This window comes from Barbus barbus, assembly GCF_936440315.1.
Source record: "Barbus barbus genome assembly, chromosome: 4".
In the NCBI taxonomy this organism is placed as follows: Eukaryota; Metazoa; Chordata; class Actinopteri; order Cypriniformes; family Cyprinidae; genus Barbus; species Barbus barbus.
In genome coordinates, this window is record NC_136732.1 from 42800294 (window position 1) to 42821129 (window position 20836).

At 42.7% G+C, this 20836-nt stretch overlaps 1 protein-coding gene across 2 annotated transcripts; it reads left to right on the top strand.

Annotated features, from left to right (window-relative positions):
• Window positions 1-1822: 1822 nt before the first annotated feature.
• On the top strand, window positions 1823-17258 carry LOC306862793 (matrix Gla protein-like). 2 transcript variants are annotated; one of them, XM_079405788.1, is made up of 5 exons: window positions 12814-13381; window positions 13500-13577; window positions 13657-13686; window positions 13889-13967; window positions 16768-17258. In XM_079405788.1, exons 2-5 carry the CDS (start codon window positions 13517-13519, stop codon window positions 16910-16912), a joined length of 315 nt encoding a protein of 104 aa, XP_079261914.1. In that variant the 5' UTR covers window positions 12814-13381; window positions 13500-13516; the 3' UTR covers window positions 16913-17258. The 2 variants fall into 2 exon arrangements, with proteins under 2 accessions (XP_079261915.1, XP_079261914.1); XM_079405789.1 differs by lacking the exons at window positions 12814-13381; window positions 13500-13577 and adding an exon at window positions 1823-2083.
• The last annotated feature ends 3578 nt before the right edge of the window (window positions 17259-20836 follow it).

Sequence of the window (20836 nt, forward strand, 5' to 3'; positions counted from 1 at the left end):
ACACACAGCTGATTACACTAATCACACTCACAGCTGAGAACTATCACCCAATCACGCACGCTTTATAAGCCTTGGACTTCCTCTCTGTCACTGCTGAGTATTGTTTAGCATTTATCACAGTCCCTGTCGATAGCTACTTTACTAAGCCATTCCTATTTCCTAGCCTAGTCTTGCCTAGCCTGTTTACCTGTGTTTTGATTCCTGCCCGCGTTTCCTGGATTAACCCTTTTGCCTTGCCGTTTGGACTCTGTTCGCACCTCGATTGGATTATTCCTCCCGCTACTGGATTACCCCTCTGTCTAGCCCTTTGGATACTGTACGCAGATCCACGCTTGCCCTAGGTATACCCTTGTGACTTGCCTGTGCTAACCCTGTCTGCTGTTGTTGACCTAGCCTGTGAACTGACTATGTTTGTCAATAAAAGCTTGCAAATGGATCCCCATGACTCATGCGAACAGAGTCCAAACGACAATGCAAAAGGGTTAATCCAGGAAACGCAGGCAGGAATTAAAACACAGGTAAACAGGCTAGCCAAGACTAGGATAGGAACTAGGAATGGCTTGTTAAAGTAGCTATCGACAGGGACTGTGATAAATGCTAAACAATACTCTGCAGTGACAGAGAGGAAGTCCAAGGCTTATAAAGTGTACGTGATTGGGTGATAGTTCTCAGCTGTGAGTGTGATTAGTGTAATCAGCTGTGTGTGTGTCGTCAGTGCAATGGATGATGGGAAATGGAGTCCAATGTGCTGTGTAGTGTGAAAGTCCATGTGGTGATCGGGTGACCTCTGTTGACGAACAAATGGACGTTCATGGCCAGGATTCGTGACAACTACTAACACTAATCTTTTTGTATTCTATTTGTTTTCTTTTTATTTATTATACAATTAACAAAAAGCAAAAAAAAAAAAGAATGCCTCTGTTGGTTTTGATTGCTTCGGTTGTCCTCATTTGTAAGTCATTTTGAATAAAAGAATCTGCTAAATGACTAAATGTAAATGTAAAACTGCTGACTCTAACTCCTCCTAGAGCTTTAACTCTACAGACTCCAAACTCAGCCCAGATCTTCAGACTGATCTCACTTAGTGTGCTATTTATTTTCTAACTGATCTGACTTACGGTTTTCATAAAAATGAAGATTACAAATCATAAAAATCCCATATACTTACATTGACGGAATGTTCAAATGAGCCAAGACTATTCAAACTCCAGCTGTCAAAATTCAAACTTAAACTCCCAGAATCCCTTGAGGCTCAATCAAGCTTCCTATGTACTATTTCTAACCCATTCAAACTCATCTAATATTTCTAATCTATTTATCTATCTATCATCTCAATATTTCTAACTTCATAGCAACACTGTAGCAACCACCCCAGGTAGCCTAGCAACTGCATAGCAACAGCCTAGCAACCACCTGGAGTACCCTAGCAACCGCATAGTAACACCCTGGTAACTACCCCGAGTACCATAGCAACACCTTAGAAACCACCCCAAGTTCCCTAGCAACCACCCAGAATACTATACTGCTAGCTTTTAAAACTTTTTCTAACCTCCTGTTTTAGCTTTCTCAAGCCAACATAAAGTTTGTCCTGTAATGTTTGTGTTTATTTCCAGGTTTGTTTTGACAGACAGTCAGAGTGGTCTCAGATATTTGGGCTTTCTGTGAAATGCTGCTCTTAACCGTTCCATCTGATGGTGTTTTATATATAGAAGGCTGTTAATGTGATTATACGGAACTGAGGATCCAGTCAGGAAGAGGTTTAACAGAGATTACAGCTGACGTTTGTTTCTGGTGAGAGCCGCTCCGTTTGTTCTGAAACATCAGAAACTGATCCTGATAACAGGAGCCTGTGGTCAGCGAGGAAAACACAGAACAAACAGGGCGTTTTCTTCATGTTTCGCAGATCATGTTTCGAAGCTATCAGCCTTCGTTCTGTACAGTGATGTTCAGGACCCCTGAACCGTCGTCATCTTGAGACACAAACCAGACTGCTCTTCCTCATCTGTGCTTCAGTCAGGGCCAGATCAGATGAAGGGAGGTGCAGTTCTGTGCTTCAACAGATGGGGGCGCAATCACACTTCAGGTATGTACTGACCACACTGGAGGAAAAATACATCTTTAGCTTTCATAAAATTATACATTCATGTGTTTTACATTCCCTTTTGCTCTTTTCTCATAATATTTTACCTTGTTTAATAGTAACCTTCATTTATATAGTGTTTTATACTATACAGATTGTGCCAAAAAGAGGACAATAGTAAACACTGAATATTTCACTTCTGTGCAATCAAGCCAATAGTATCTCCAAAAATGAATTTGAATATTATTGTAACGTGATCTGAAGAATGAACATGTTTATCAGTGAACAGGTCCATTGTTGTAGTGAAAGCGGCGTCTGTGACTGATTAAATGTGGCTGCTCAAACTGATCCTTATGAAGGTGTTTCTGATTCCTGAGCAGATTTCCCGCTGAATGATCAGCAGTGACCTGAGCATTGCTATAATACAGCTGTAGTGCCTCATAGTGGACCAATGCATCCTTACACCAGAGAGCCAGGGTCAGTCTTGTCCGATATACATCACTAAACTAAGCTAAACTAAACTAAACTACTGAACATCTAAACTCCTGGTAAAAAGAAAATCCCTTCCTCCAAATTAAAAGTTTCCCCTGAAACTGATTCAAATATATAATCTGATGAATAGACTACTGCCTCAACTCCACCATATCAGAGTATATGAGCACTCAGACAGGAATACTCCATGCACTTGCTTTGATAGAGGGAAACAAAATACTAGTTACTAGTATTACTAGTTTCAACATTATTTATTCTTCTGATATTCCCCTTTAAATACATAAGTATCAGCTGAATGCAAAGTGAGCCACATTTGGTTTTCAACCCCTGAAAATGAGTAATATTCAGCCACTTGGACATGGAGCCGCATTATGATCCCTATCTCTGGAACTGAACTATATGTAACTGGTTCTACTTCACCCGCTCGGCGCGGGAGGCGGGCGCTCTAACAAGGAGGCTAAAGGCCACGGCCCCTAGCGTCAGTCGCCAGAGCGCCTCTTTTTGAGATCAGGGGAGTGAGGTTTACACGCACCAGCACTTACTTGCCTACGTCTGTTACATATACAGGGCCTTGAAAATGAAGATTATGAAACAAGCGTGTTAGGAATCAGAATCTAAAATCATATTCAGATGTCTTTAATACGTCTTGAGTTACAGGCACACAAACTTTAGAGAAATAACATTTATGGCATTCGGACAGGTATGATCTAAACCTGCCAAATAATATTATAGCAACTGTTATTCATATCTTATTCTGCCAGCAGACCACCAAAATCTGCCAGACGAGACTTAAAGGGACAGTTCACTCAAAAATGAAACTTCAGTCATTAATTACACAAAAATAACAACTTTATTAAACAATTCTTCTCCTCCTCATCCCATCGGCAGCAGTGTGCCACAATTGCCCTTACAAAAAAGTAGCATACTTCAAGTTTATTTTATTAAGTATAATTAAGAAAAGTTCAAGTATATTTTTAAGTATACTCTATGTAGTAAGTAAACAAATACCAGTGTGAGTGAGTGAAGTGACATACTGCCAAGTGACCCATACTCGGAATTCTTGCTCTGCATTTAACCCATCCAACGTGCACACACACAGCAGTGAACACACACACACCGTGAACACACACCCGGAGCAGTGGGCAGCCATTTATAAACCCAATAAACAACATTTTGAACAAAAATATGAAAAAAGACTATGACTTTGATTCAGAATGATAATCAAAATGTAGATGGAGTCGATCAACACCCCAAAGCTTGACAGCCATTATTACCTCTTCATTGGTGACATTTTATTCTGAAACGTTACACAGTTTTGATGCTGTTTTATATCAGAGGATCGTGTTAGATTACATGTGGAAGCATCTGTTGCTTCAGTTTCTTCTTCACTTTGTGACGAGTCTCCTGCTCTTCCTGCTGTTGCCGGCTGGTGGGAGTGGCTAGGAGACTCATCAAGAGTACTATGTCCACCTGTTCTTCCCTCTATAAAAACCTTGGCCTTGTTGGTGTGGAGGGGTGTTAGGTTTTTTGCTTGTTTGCTCCTGTTTGGTTTTGTGTTGTTTATTTGGATTTGTTTATTAGTTGTGATACTTGTTCTGTCTGGCTTTATACGTCAGACAGAAATTGTATTTATTTTCCGTTGCTCTTTTGTTTTATATACTTTTTCTTTTTTATTTAATAAATATTTCTGTTGCAACCTCACCAACCGCATGTCCTCCTTTCCTTTGTTACGGCTTTGAGCCGGTCGTGACAAATGTGGGGGCTCGTCCGTAAAATTTCATTACTTAATTTAAATGGTTACGTTCGTTAATTTAAAGATTATTTCATTAAATATAATTTGTTTGCGAACACTACTTGTTGAAAATATGGTTTTGAAGTTTTCTGGAGGATTATACTGGTTGGTTTTAAATTAACTTGTTTTGGGGTTTTTTTCCCCTCATGGTTCTGCGGGAGTTTGGTAAGTAGGCTACTATTTGTGTATTTGAGGAAAATTTTGGATTATGCTCTTCCCTGTTGAGGTTTAGCGGGGTATCCTTAATGGAATGCTCTGAATTTTTTTAGTTTGTTTTGTTTGTGCGGTGAAAGCAGTTAAAGCATTGGTCTCGGGAACACGTCCGTGTTTTGTAGTGGTGACTTGTTAATCGGTTGCTACTGCAAACGCTGGTTTACAGTGTATAACAACCAGTGTTGGGGAAAGTTACTTTTAAAAGTAATGCATTACAATATTGCGTTACTCCCTAAAAAAGTAACTAATTACGTTACTTAGCTACTTTTTATGGAAAGTAATGCATTACGTTACTTTTGCGTTACTTTTTAAATATGAGCAGGGCTTGTTTAGATCATCAAAGGTCAACAGCAAAGACATTGGTTAATAAAATGGGATTAGATACATTTGTGTTGTTTAACATTTAATTATTGCAGTTTGTGTCATATTCTGAGTTTGCATTTCACTGTTTTAATTCATTTTGATGAATACTAAATCTGTTTTTTGCGAGTGGGATGAATTCATGCACATTCACATTTAGATCTACAGTAACAGCATGCTCACACAGCGCACTGTCAGTCAATACATGGGGAAAAAGTAACGGAGTGTCTATTTATACTAAGTGCAAATAGCCCATCTTGTTGGCAAAGGCTATTTACACTAACTCCGCCCACTAACGTGTGATTGGGTTAGTCAACAATAAAAAAAGAAGTTAATGTGACATCAGTTTCAGTGGCGTAGATGGCAAGGCGTATGCTTTTTGACGCGATCGAGCCAAATTCGAGCCCACCTTTTGCCAAACATTTTTTTTCTCCCTTTTCAAATCTCATATCGCATCAGAAAGGCATTTATTTTCAATAAAAATTAAGGAAATTGCGTACTGTTTTATAATGTACTACAATACTGAGGTGCCGATAATTGCCACTATTTGCAATAAGTAGTATAAATAGCAGAAAATCTTGCTATTTTAACAGTGTAAATAGCATCTGTCACAAAAAAAATATGCTATTTGCACTTGGTGTAAATAGCGTCTATCGCTATTTACATTTAGTGCAAATAGCCGCTGCCAAAAAGTAACTGGCATTACTTTTTTGAAAAAGTAACTCAGATATTTTCTTGTAAATTAAAAAGTAATGCGTTACTTTACTAGTTACTTGAAAAAAGTAATATTATTACGTAACTCGCGTTACTTGTAATGCGTTACCCCCAACACTGATAACAACCCACTGCAAGTAACTGTACGAAGACTAGGGTTGAGTTTAGATAATTAAAAAAAAAAAAAATTAGTTTGAGGGAATTGCTAGTCCAATCTTTTTTCCTCAAGTTTTTGGAGATGTAAGTAGCCGTGTATTTTTCAGTATGGCCTCGAAGGTTGAGGAATTTATTGGTGCTCCGTCTGAAGAGTTGTTAAATGATTTGACTAAAGATCAGCTGTTACAACTTGCAAGTCATTATGAAATCAACTTGATAAGCCAAGATAAGCGTCTAAAAGATAACATTAAAACCCTGATAAAGACCGAGTTAACTGAACGCAGAACTTTAGAATCTCAATCTGCAGAAGATACTTCAGCTTTTGTTAATGAGATGTCTACAATGTCTCATTTAACATTTGAACAACAAAAACAATTGTTGTTAATGCAGGCTGAGATGAAAGAGAAAATGTTAAAAGTGCAAAATCGCATTGAGTTGTCTAAAGTCCAGTTACAACAACAACAGCTTGAACTTGAACGATATCATTTGGATTTAGTAAGGGATGGTAAGATGGCTGTTAGTGGTGGAGGGGAACGCGATTTGGTTTTTTGTAAATTTGATGTTGTGGGTAATATGAAGTTGATTCCTAAATTTGATGAAAGAGATGTTGAGCGTTTCTTTTTACTTTTCGAACGTGTTGCGGATGCTCGAAATTGGCCAGATGAGGAGTGCACGCTTATGTTACAATCTGTCTTCACAGGTAGAGCTCAAGAGGCATATTCTTCTCTTAGTGTGGAGGATGCTGCTGATTATCAGGCGGTTAAGGCTGCAGTGTTGAGAAGTTACGAACTGGTTCCAGAAACCTCACCAACCGCATGTCCTCCTTTCATTTGTTACGGCTTTGAGCCGGTCATGACAACGTGGAAATTCAGTACAGAAGATGTGTACCAGCGCCCCCTACCATATAACAATGAAAACACAAATAGAGACTTTAAGTGTAAGTGTACTTAAATGTAATTTTAAGTATATTTCTGAGAAGTACATAAAGCCCATTTCTGAAAAGTAGACTAAAAGTATACTTCCCTATTTTTTAGTATAAAAGAAGTATACTAATAGCACACTTGAGTAAACTTATTTTTCGTAAGGGCGTGGAGACAGTAATTAATGTAGTTAAGGAATCAGAATCAGAATGAGCTTTATTGGCCAGGTATGTTTACACATACAAGGAATTTGTTGTAGTGACAGAAGCTCCACAGTGCAACAGAAAGACAGCAACAAGACACAGGTAATAAAAGAATAACAACAAATAACCAAATAGGCAATGTACAAAGCAGCAAAAACACAAAGATGCTGTTACTCCAGTTTTCAGAGACATATGATCCTTCAGAAATCATTCAAATAACTTGATTTATTACCAGCGTTGTTGGGGGGGGCAGCATATGCTGGTTATGTATGTTTTGAAGCTGGGATGCTGGTTTAAGCTGGTAATGTGCTGGTCAGACCAGTTTAAGACCAGCTAAAGACTAGTCTCAGCCTCAGACGTCACGCCCACGGACCGCTGTCTAAACGTCTGATGCATATGGCACACTTTTCTGGAAACACTTCAGGAATGTTGAACCGGATTTCCGGGAGATGCGAGTGTAGCGGTCCGCCGGGAAACTAAGATGCCGTGGCGCCAAACCCCCTCATGAAAGAAGAAAGCCGTCGTGTTTACAAATGTGACAACGAATGCTTATCAGGTCAACTAAACGCTGGATTTTCAAAAGTATGTGAAATATTTAAAGTTTGCCGCATAGAATCTTTAAAATGCATTCGAGAGTTTCACACACCGGTCTGTTATTGTGGTGACATTTCCACGCCCCGAAACGTGACACTAAATGAAACGAACTGTGATTGGTTGTTTGACATGTCGGTCAAACGGCCTCATGGGCGGGCCTTGGCCAATGAAACCTGCCTAGCCACGCAAGACCAGCTAAGGACCAGCTTAAATCAGCTCAAACCAGCATTGCATGCTTGAAAACATACCTAACCAGCATATGCTGTTTCTTTAACAGGGAACAGTTTTGCTGCTTAATATTTTTTGGAACCTGTGACATTTTGTTCAGGATTCCTTTATGAATAGAAAGCTAAAAAAGAACAGCATAATTACATTAAAATAAAAATGTCAGGGATCTGCAAGAAATGGGACCCAGATGCAAATGAGCAGACAATGGTAATTTATTGACAAGACGTTGACTAGAAACAGCAGGGGGAGTGAGAAGTGAATCAGTCCAAACAGAGGGGCAGGGCAGACAACAATACAGGCAGGAGGGATGACCACTGAGCCAGTCCAAGGAGGCAGCGGACTCAAGCACAGAGGCAGCAGCTCCAGAGGAAGGCAGGAAGACAGGGACCCCGTAGCTTGAAGTGAATCTCAGAAGTCGCACCAGTCTAGCCGCCGGGTAGCGACTCACAGAACCAGAGACCTGACTCGTGAGAGTGGAGAGCTGCTTCCAGGTGGTAGGGGTCAGAGGCCAGGGAATCTGGGTAAGGACAGGACAGGGCAAAACACAATAACACACAAGACAAGACAACACAACGACACAAGACAGACAAAAGAAAATCTAATCAAGAGAAAACACTAGATAAGAATACACAATCAAAAAACAAGAACTAGACAGAACTAGAGAAAACAAAAAAGGAACCGAGGATATAAAATAAGACAAGAGATCAAAAATCACTTGAGCTAGATCAAAGGATATCTTTAGGACCAAGAAACTGGTAGACACCAAAACGAACCAGCAAGGACACAAGGGAAAGGAACCCAATATAAAGCAGCAGAGCACACGAGGATCAGGTGAACACAATCAAGCAAACGAGGACTAGACAATGACTAAACAAGGGGGCGTGACCATGGGAAACAGGGAGGTTGGACAAGAGGAGCATGTGGCAAACACAAACAGAGACAGAGCCATGTGCTCAGACACAAAACAAACAAAGAAACATTGAACAGGGACAAGACAGACAAGACTGTCAGGGTAGGATCCTGACAGTACCCTCCCCCCAACGGACGCCTCCAGGCGTCCACACTGGGCAAAGGAGTCAAAGGGGGGTACCAACTGGGAGGGCGGGCTGGGAAGAAAACTTTGAGTTCCAGGGGGGCCCTTAAACATAGGGGGTGGGACTGGGGAGGAAAATACTCCAGGGAAATAGCTTGTGGCCGACCAGGGAGGTGTCGGCTTAGCGAACTCATAAGGCCTTGGTAACAGGGAGGGCGGGATGGGGACCTTGTTGGTGGTCCTTCTGGAGAAATTGGAGGCCTGTTTCAGTGGTGGAGTCGTCAAAATGGCCTTAGTGGTCTCTGGAGCCAACTCCTGACTGGTGACGGACCTTGGGACAAACTCGGGGGCCATGACTGCACTGGCAGGGAGGGTGCATTCTTGGAAAACAGGGTCAGGAGATGCAAGAACAGGCTCAGGTACAGGCTTGGAAGCACACTCCAGGGCTTCAGGGACAGACACTGGGCTTGACTCTGACGGGCCCTGTGGGACCGCAAGGACAGACTCTGGGACTGACTGGGGAGTGGCCACTGGAGGGCGCTCTGGAGGAGCGGGCACTGGAGCTGGAGCAGACACTGGAGGCTTCTGGACCAGAGCTGTGGCTGAGCGAACTGGCTGCCCAGGAATGGCCTCCATGGCCATTGCAGGAAGATCGGGCTGCTTGACATGGACCTTTGTGGCCGGGACGGTGGGAGCGGGCTGCTTAACAGCTTCAATGGTCGCAACAAGGTGAGCGGACTGCTCAGAGTCGGCCTGCATGGCCATAGCTGGGGGATTTGACCGCTCTGGGCAGGCATCTGTGACTGAGGCAGGAACAGTCTCAGAGAACAGAACTTGACAGACAGCATCCCCTTCAGTCATGACATGACTGGTTGGCAGTACAGATATGGCCTTCTTGGCTGTAGCAGGCAGATTAGAATGCTCAGGACAGGCCTTCAAGTTTGGAACCAGGACAGGCTCCGAGGACATGGCACGACTGACATGACTGCCGTTCTTGGGCGTGACAGGATTAACAGGTGGTTCAGGTAAAGTTACACGAACAGTCACAGATTCCTTCACTAGGGCAGAGACAACAGGTGAAGTGGGCAGCCAAGGGTGTGGTTCAACCGGGTTACATACTTCTGGGACCACTGGATATTGGACCATCAGAGTTGGTTTCTTCAGGACCATTGGACCTTGGGCCTCCAGACTTGGGTCCACCTGGACGACTGGACTAGGAACCTTCTCAGTCTGGTCCTCCAAGACCTCTGGAGGCAAGGCATCCTGACTCGAGTCATCCTGGACCACTGGACTTGGGGCCTCTTGACTCAGGCCCACCTGGACCAATGTGCCTGGGATCTCGTGGCTTAGGCCCTCTTGGACCAGAGGACTTGGGACGCCTTGAGAGGCAATGTCAAACTGCACCACCCGGGCCCTCCTTCGCTTTGGCTTCTGGGGGCACAGCAGTGTGTGATCAACTGCTACTGGGGAGGCGGCAGCAGCCGTGGCTGCTTCTGAGTTGACTATATTGAACTTAACCACATTTGAAGTTATTGCTGCTAATTTGGCCATCTCTGGGATGAAAGAATCTGACTTGACTGGTTCTGGACTGACTGGAGCAGGCTTGACAGGCTCTGGACTGACTGGAGCAGGCTTGACAGGCTCTGGACTGACTGGAGCAGGCTTGACAGGCTCTGGACTGACTGGAGTGGACTCAACTAGCCCAGGACTGGCAGGAACGGACTCAACTGGCTCAGAGACCGATGCAGTGTTCTGGGTTGCTTTCCTTCGTCTTGACCTACGCTTTATTGGAGTCAGAAGATGATCTGGGACTTGACTCAGCAAGGGTAAGAGAACAGGTTGGTCGCTGCAGTCTGGACCTGGGATGAGTGGAGAAGACTGGACAGGCCCAGGGATAACTGGAACAGACCTAGGATCCTTTGCCGTGATCGCTTCTACACTGACTGCAGTTAACTCCGTGGACTCGGAAACCGATACAGCAGTCTTAGCTGCTCTCTTCCTCCTCAGTCTACGTTTTAACGTAGGAGACTGAAGAGGGTCTTGAACTTGACTTGAAATGAGAGGGAGGGTGGCATGGTCTCTGCAGGCTGACTCTGGTGGTGTAAGGATCTGCCAATCCTTGCGATGGTGCAAATACTTTAAAAAGGTCCAATAATCTAGGCCTCTTAGTTGCTCCATCTCCCATTGTGGTAGGGGGTCATCCAAGCAGAGATTAAAAGCCTCCTTAAGAGTTGAGTCCGGGTACTCCAAGCCCCTTGCCATGGTCCAGAAGAATTGGGCAAATGAACCCACCTCCCGGCCCTGCTGGCGGAGCGATGCCACTGCCCGTTGGAGTTCCAGTCTTCCCTTGGCAGTACTGGGAGGAACAATACGGATGCTCATTGCTGGGTCCTGAACTGGCTGGTTCGTTCTGTCAGGGATCTGCAAGAAATGGGACCCAGATGCAAATGAGCAGACAATGGTAATTTATTGACAAGACGTTGACTAGAAACAGCAGGGGGAGTGAGAAGTGAATCAGTCCAAACAGAGGGGCAGGGCAGACAACAATACAGGCAGGAGGGATGACCACTGAGCCAGTCCAAGGAGGCAGCGGACTCAAGCACAGAGGCAGCAGCTCCAGAGGAAGGCAGGAAGACAGGGACCCCGTAGCTTGAAGTGAATCTCAGACGTCGCACCAGTCTAGCCGCCGGGTAGCGACTCACAGAACCAGAGACCTGACTCGTGAGAGTGGAGAGCTGCTTCCAGGTGGTAGGGGTCAGAGGCCAGGGAATCTGGGTAAGGACAGGACAGGGCAAAACACAATAACACACAAGACAAGACTCAAGACAACACAACGACACAAGACAGACAAAAGAAAATCTAATCAAGAGAAAACACTAGATAAGAATACACAATCAAAAAACAAGAACTAGACAGAACTAGAGAAAACAAAAAAGGAACCGAGGATATAAAATAAGACAAGAGATCAAAAATCACTTGAGCTAGATCAAAGGATATCTTTAGGACCAAGAAACTGGTAGACACCAAAACGAACCAGCAAGGACACAAGGGAAAGGAACCCAATATAAAGCAGCAGAGCACACGAGGATCAGGTGAACACAATCAAGCAAACGAGGACTAGACAATGACTAAACAAGGGGGCGTGACCATGGGAAACAGGGAGGTTGGACAAGAGGAGCATGTGGCAAACACAAACAGAGACAGAGCCATGTGCTCAGACACAAAACAAACAAAGAAACATTGAACAGGGACAAGACAGACAAGACTGTCAGGGTAGGATCCTGACAAAAAAAAAACATTAAAAGTATTTTTAACAGGTGTGTGTGTGTGTGTGTTTATGTATGTATATACTGTATATATAAATATCTATATATCTATATAAAAATAGAATACAGTATATGATCCAAAGTAACTAGTAACTAACTACTTGAGTAGTTTTTTTTTTTTTATCTGATACTTTTTTTAATCTTACTCAAGTAACTATTCAGACTTTTACTTTTACTTGAGTACAGTTTTTGGGTACTGGCGAGAGGTTTCTGAAAACTGCTTGATTTGGCACGTAGTGACCCCGTAGATTCTGTTATTGGTGTGTGTGTGTGTGTGTGTGTGTGTGTGTGTGTGTGAGTATTTTTTCTATCATGGCATTGTTTTGGCTCATTTGTCAACCAGCAGTGTTAAATCTTCAAGTGTTTCTCAATCTGCCATCAAACATCCCACACACTCATGATTCACACACACACACACACACACACACACACACACGGCTGCTGTATGCAGAGAAATATCAGACATCTGCTGGTTGTATGTAAAGCTGGCGATGGTTCTGTCGCACCTGAAGAGCTGACTCTGTCCGTGGATCTTCTGCTTCAGTCTCTGGTTGTTTTTCATGATTCTCCAGGTCTTATAAACACTTCACACCCTCCACCCCAAGCTCTTTCCACCGTCACACACACACACACACACTGCAGCCAAACTCTGTGTGTGTGTGTGTGTGAGAGGTATGTGTTGTGGGCTGAGCTCTGAGTCTCGAGTGTGTGTCAGATATTTACAGCAGCAGGCTGTTGAACTGTGAAAGATGGAGGAAACCCGTCAGACAGAGACAGACATGATCTAGCAATGGAAGATGAAACGCTCAATATTTCCATGTTGAAGGTTTCTTTTTCTCAGTGTTTGTCCTTTACTAGCTGCTTCAGTTGTTTTTCAAAGAGCCTGAGGAGGAGAAGCGTGTGGCTCGTGGCTCGTGTGTTTTGGTTGTTGAGCAATAGTTTGTCTGGTCAGCCTGTTTAACCACACTCAACTCAACCGCTTCACCATCTTAACCAGAAAAACCAGGGCATTTGAGCAGCACTCTCAGATCACAGCTGTCTGTCTGTCTGTGTACTCTGTCTGTCTGACTCCAGATACACCACAAACACACTCCCACACCTGTGAAGTCATCTGTCTGAGTGTGTTTGTGTGTGTGTGTGTGTGTGTGTGTGTGAGAGACAGTGGAAAGAGCTCTGGGTGGAGGGTGTAAAGTGTTTATAAGACCTGGAGAATCATGAAAAACAACCAGAGATTGAAGCAGAAGATCCACGGACAGAGTCAGCTCTTCAGGTGCGACAGAACCATCGCCAGCTTTACATACAACCAGCAGATGTCTGATATTTCTCTGCATACAGCAGCCGTGTGTGCGTCAGTCTCGTTGTGTTTCATGTTGTTTTGTGTGTTTCAGACGGATCAGCTGCAGTCATGAGTGTTGCTATTCACTGTGTGTTTCTCTTTGTTTCTCTGGCGCTCGGCGCTTGTTATGGTGTGTATGAAGCTCTCCGCAGACTCACACTCACACACACACACACACACTAACAGACGTCTCTCTCTCTTCCCTGCAGATTCTCAGGAGAGCCGCGAGTCATACGAGGGTAAATTGTCATGATTCTCTTCATCTCTGTTTGCTTTGGCTCCGTGGAGCACGTCTGTGTTTATATGAAGCTGCTGCTGGACTTCTGTGTCTAAACTTAGCTCGAGATCAATGCTGTGATGAAACGCTGCATTAATTTGACATGAATGATCATTTATCTCATTTTACTGTCTTATGTCAAACAAACATCTGTTTTGTTTCAGTATTTGTCAATCCATATCAGGCGAACACTTTCATGAGGAGTCCACAAGATCCCATCTATAACCAATACATCTACAGGAGGTACAACACACACACACTTAAACAAACAAACACACACATACACACTTATATATACACACACACACAAACATACACACAAACAAACACATACACACTTATATACACACACTTTATACGCACGCACACACACACACACACACACACACACACTCAAACAGAGATACACGCACACTTGCACACACACGCACACTTACACACACACACACACACACTTATACACATACATACATACACACACACACACACACACACACACACAAACAAACACACACACAGAGATACACACACTTACACGCACACGCGCGTGCACACACACTTACACACACTTATACACACACATATGAGGTGTGATTTGTGCACTTTTTGCGATCGCGAAGCAAACCCCATCCACACGAATCCGGTGTTTTCAAAGAGTGAAACCGATCATTTTTGAAACCGGGTCCCAGGGTGGATAAATTTGAAAACGCCGGTTTCATGTTTTCGTGTGGACGGCGAATCCGTATATTTTCTGAAACGATGACGTCATCAGCCCACGTCTCGCCCCTAATCAGACACCGCTATGTCACATAACAGCGACAACAACAATGTCAGACTACGGCCGTTTCTCAATATGCGTACTTGTCTGTACTTGTGTTCTTGTGGACTTGTGAAACGTCATCAGTCGCTGCCGAAGTACTGTTCCAATTCAAAGTTCACATCTAGCCAAGTACAGTTCAAATCCCCGGATGTGTTCTTGATCCGCCCCTTTTACCGAGGATGCATCGAGAGGTGACTTGTGCGGACTTGATACGGGCCATAACCCAGAATTCAGTTCGTCCTCCCGTCCTCGAGAGTTCGTTCTTCTGAGTCGAACTTGGCAAGTCCAAACTCGAAAGGACGGAAGTCCAGACTCTGCAAACTTGGTATTGAGAAACGGCCTAAGTGCCTGTGTTCGTGCTGCAGAACCTACTGAGCTCATTAGCTTTATTAAAGCAAAATTTTCTGCTTTGTGTGTTAGTTTATATTCAGCGCGCAAGGTTTATCCATCATCGGGTGGTGATGGCGCAGTGGATAAGACACATGCCTTTGGTGTGAGAGATCCGGGTTCGAATCCACTGTGAGACACCAATGTGTCCCTGAGCAAGACACTTAACCCCTAGTTGCTCCAGAGGCGTGCGACCTCTGACATATATAGCAATTGTAAGTCGCTTTGGATAAAAGCATCAGCTAAATGAATAAATGTAAGGTTTACGCACATGGTCCAAGTCTTCTTCTCTGTTTTTTTGTGTATCTCTGTGGCAGAATTACAGCGCCACATATTGGTCTGGCACGTGTACTACATCGTTTTCAGTCGGTTTCAGTGATTCCGTGTGGACGCAGATATTTCCTGAGACGACTCCGTGTTTACGGAATTTGAGGGGGAAAAAAAGATCGGATAGGGAGAAATCTGACTTCGTGTGGACGTAGCCTCAGTTTGCTTCGCGATCGCAAAAAGTGCACAAATCACACCTCATGCACACACACTTATACACACAGACGCACGCACACACACGTGCACACACACACACTTATACACGCACACACACACTTATACACACACACACATACTTATGCACACAGGGGTCTTAAGGTCCGAAATTGTTTAAGGGGCTTAAGAGTTCCAGAGGATGGATGGTGGGGGGGCACAGTAACTCGTTTGAGGGGACACGGCCTGCGACGGCCCTTGGCGCCGGCCCTGCAAACATAATCCCTGCACGATCTAATGTGCAGCATCTTATTAACTCACTCTCATGCATTGTGTGCAACACATTTCTTCTCCCTCTTCATGTTTCGTCCATTTTCTCCGCTGCTAAAGAAACTTTTAAACCTCTTAAAAGTCCTCGTCCGTACTCCTAACAATTTTGGGCCTTAAGACCTCTTTTAAGGGTTAAGATGCTTTCTGAATTGCTTTTTTCTTTACTAGGATCTTTTCTTTAATTTTAAGTGGAAACACCCACATGTCTAAGAATTTTCTTATGTTCAGTACACACACACACAAACACACATTTACAGTAAATATGCATACAAGCCAAGTCAGAAAATCTACTTTATTTCTAAAGTGCTTTATACAGTATAGATCAGGGTTCCTCAAATCTTTCCCTGGAGGTCCAATCTGCTGCAGAGTTTAGCTCAACCCTGATCAAACTCACCTACCTGTGATTTTTCTAATGATCTTGAAGACTGATTAGCATGCTCAGGTGTGCTTGATTAGGGTTAGGGCTAAACTCTGCAGGAATGGTCCAGATTTGAGGATCCTTGGTATAGATTGGTCTCAAACTCAATTCCTAGAGGGCCACAGCTCTGCACAGTTTAGCTCCAACCCTAATCAAACACACCTGCTCCAGATAATCAGTGTCTTCAGGATTACTAGAAACTTCCAAGCAGGTGTGGTTTGGAGCTAAACTCTGCAGAGCTGTGGCCCTCCAGGAATTGAGTTTGAGACCACTGGTATAGATTGTTTCACAGCAGCTTCACAATAGCATCAAATTCACATTCTGCTGTAAAGCAGCTCCTAACAAGTCAATAGTGTCATTCTACAGCTCAAGTCTGTTCAGTATTGATTCAGTTCAGTTGCGTAACTGTGCAAAATTCATCAGTCCTACATACTGTATATACAGTGCTTATGTGCATATGGATGTATGAGCGAGTGCTGTGACAAACTGTGCTCCACTGCACTCTGAACAAGCAAAAGACACACAAAAGTAGTGTTTTACATTTTTTAAGAACTGTAAAGGTTGTCGTCAGGCATGTGTGACGCTCAGGTGCTGTGTGTGTGTTTCAGGATGAAATCTCCGGCCGAGCAGCGGGCCGAGATCTGTGAGGATTATTCGCCGTGTCGTCTGTTTGCGCTGCGCTACGGATCACCGATGGCCTATCAAACGTACTTCGGCGCTCAGCAGCCCAACCCACATCTGCGTCGCTACTGAGCCCCGCCTCCTTGTTTGCAGTCGACCAATCAGCCTCTTCCTTTAAATGATGCTTTACAGACCAATTAAACCCAGACACCTATTTACACAGTTATAAGTGCTTCTGTGTGTCATAGGTTTGTATTAACCTCCTCTCGCTCTCTGACGACGGGTCGGTTTGCCCAGATATTAACACTGCGCTTCTGCTCATATATTCTCAATCAAAGCTAAAATCAGATTTCTTGCATTTCTTAATAGATGCAAAAATGAGTTGTCCGATGAAAATGTTTCCAGACCAGAAATGAGTGTTTTAATCTGGTCACAGATGTGTTCATTTGTTAATCGCAATTAAACTCCTGCAAACCTGAGCTGGTCTGTTCTTTCATCTGCTGATTATTGTTCGTCTCCTGACCTCGGTCAGTCGCTCAGGATCCACGTGTACAAGCGGTTTGTTCTGAGGCGATCGCTGAATTCTTTCGCAGACTTTGTGGCCGCTGCGCTCCAGAGATTCGTAAATCAGACGGTGAAATTATACAGCTGCTGTCCAAGAGCGTGTTCTGTGCAGGAATAAATAGAAGCATGGCTCGACTGGAGAAGCAGAGCCAGAAAACATCCATGTTCAGCATCGGAACCCTCGACTAGAGTCCTGCAGAAGCACACACACACACACACACACACACACACTGCAGTACCAGCACAGAGTCTAGGTGGCGCTGTCCACAATCTTCAAATAATGTGATTGCGTGTGAGTGGCTCGTCAGCGGAGGAAACCAGCTTCATATAAACATTTCATATAAAGACTTTAATTACAGCTGTTCCTGCAGCAATGATGTTCAGAGCCAAGCGGAGCTGTGTGTGTGTGTGTGTGTGTGTGAGATAGAGAGAGTGTGTGTACTTGTACTTCTATTCTGGTGGGGACTTTGACCTGAATACACACCGCCTCGTGGGGACTCGTTTCACCGTGGGGACCTAAAGTGAGGTCCCCACGGGCAAAGCCCCACAGGCTCCTCCCAAACAGTGTTTAGACACGCCTCACGCGTTTTTTTCAAAGTCCCCATAAGGGCCCTTTTCAAGAGAAAAATCTGTGTGACTGTGTATCAATGCGCCCCTGGTGATCACACAGAACATTGCAGTCCCCACGAGTAACATTGTTCCGGAAAAGTGCGGCACTTTTTCCACACTCTCTAGCGCCACCTATTGGTCAATAATAAAACGAAAATTGTAGCGCCACCTATTGGTCAATAATAAAACAAAAATTGTAGTATATATGTATTCAATATATTATTATACTATTTAATTAAAATTTTATATTACTTTATAAAATAAACAGAAATAAGTATATTTACTGTTGATGCACCAATTCAAACAGAAAATTAATTTTGACTAAGCAAATTCTTTGTTGCATTACATCATAAGGCATCAAATGATTGAACATTATTATTACTATTCTAATATATGATTATTATTTAATTATAATATTATTAAATCATGATCAGTAAATGATAATACAGTTTTCCCCCTCTGGGATACCCTTGTGGCTGAGCCTTTCAGCATATATTAAACAGAAGAGTTTACTTTCAACAGATCACTAACAAACAATATACAGTATGTTAAAAAATCATCAGGCCCTGATAATATACAATCTTTGTACCTGAAATTGGCAGCTGCTGTTATTTAAACTCATCTGGATTATGTTTTTGATATTTCACTACATACAGTTCTAATTCAGCAGATTGTGGTCATCTGTTTTTGCAATTCCTTGCACAAATGGTGTGGTATTAGATAACTACAGACATTCTACAAAGCTCTGCGCTCTCTCAAAGCCTTAAAAGTGAACTGCTAACACACTATTTAATGTATAATGACTTTATTATTTTGTAAATGCTAACGTTAAGCTAACAGAGCTGCACATGATACCCTCAGCCCATATCTCAGAGTTGATCAGTGGTCTTCCAATACTCCGTGGGCTAGTAGCAGTGTTGGGGAAAGATACTTTTAAAAGTAATGCATTACAATATTGCGTTACTCCCTAAAAAAGTAACTAATTACGTTACTTAGCTACTTTTTATGGAAAGTAATGCGTTACGTTAGTTTTGCGTTACTTTTTAAATATGAGCAGGGCTTGATTGTTTTTAATACAAGAAATTACATTAATACAAATGTAAAAGCCCTGTATCTTGTGAAGGAAAAGTAAATTCACGTCTGTAAAGTAAAACTCCGGAGAAGAAGGTTTAACACTCTTCAGCAATAAATAAACAATGAAGCACAATTGTTAGTTTATCTAGAGTAATTGTTGCTTATTAGTCTGTTTGAACTGGATCATCAAAGGTCGGCAGCAAAGACATTGGTTAATAAAATGGGATTAGATACATTTGTGTTAACATATTTAATTATTGCAGTTTGCGTCATATTCTGAGTTTAATTTCACTGTTTTAATTCATTTTGATGAATACTAAATCTGTTTTTTGCGAGTGGGATGAGTTCATGCACATTCAGACTTAGATCTACAGTAACAGCATGCTCACAGCGACCTGTCAGTCAATACATGGGGAAAGAGTAACTCAGATAATTTTGAAAAAGTAACTCAGATATTTTCTTGTAAATTAAAAAGTAATGCGTTACTTTACTAGTTACTTGAAAAAAGTACTATTATTACGTAACTGGCGTTACTTGTAATGCGTTACCCCCAACACTGGCTAGTAGTGATGCCATGAGATTACAGAGAGCAATGCTGCTTTAGCGTGACCTAATGGAGAGTGCTGATTGTGGGAGAATGGGGCCAGATACAGTACATCTCTCTTTATGAAGTTAACAGTACAGAGTGAGAGACAAACAGATCTGGATAAAATAAATGATAAATCTGCTGGTCCAGCATCAAGATGTTAGTGCTGCTAGTGAAGTATAGGGCCGATGATTGGTTGCTAACGCTCCTGTCATTGCTCATGCAGTGTGATCACGTATGCCCTCAGTTCACAGAGCCACAGGAGCAGATAAAGGTCATAGGTCATCCCAGGATGGAAGCTTTAGCACTAATATTCCTGTTAGTAGAGCGGTTCATCTGAATGAAGTGGACAGTGCTTCTCTCAGCAGATACCAGGGCCATGATGGGCTTCTGCTCTAATCTAGCAGCACACTGACTTCTCTGATTCCTAATGCTGAGTGACAAGATGATCAATATATCATAATCACTGCAGTCTAATGTGCGTATAGTACATATACACATGTAAATGTACACACAAGTCTACACAAGCTAAGCATTATTGTATGTAGTTTCAAATAATTTTGCTAGGCTCTAAATCAGGGGCTTAGTCAGGAAAACTGCACCATCATTTGTTGTATTATAGTTGTACCATGAATTAAATCATGTTATAGCATTTGTAAACTGAATTGACAATTATCTGATGTAGTTTGCAAAGAGAGTCTTTTTCCATTCTCCTCTACCATCCCAACTGTTATCTAGGTGAATGCATTTATATTTACATTTATTCATTTAGCAGACGCTTTCATCCGATTGGACATACAAATGAGGAATACAAGATTCAAGATTATTACAGAGGAAATATACATAAGATGAAATAAGTAAAGAACAATATATAAACATGTGCATGACAGTATACTGTAGACTTAAATATTAAGATAAGCAGGAATGTACAAGAGAGGAATGTGCAAACAGGTTGTACATGATTGTCATGAAGCAGCAATACCAAAAAAATAAAAATAAGTAAAAATACCAAAAGACAGAAAGTGCTGTGTGCTAATGACACTGTCAGCATGAGGTAGATATATGAATATCTTACTGATGTTAGTGATTATAAGTGGAGTGGTGTGATGTTAAGAGGCTGAGTTAGAGTTTAGGAGTGGAGGAGCCTGATGGCCCGGGGAAGAAGCTCCTCCTCAGTCTCTCAGTGTTTGCCATCAGGCTACAGAAGCGCTTGCCAGATGCAG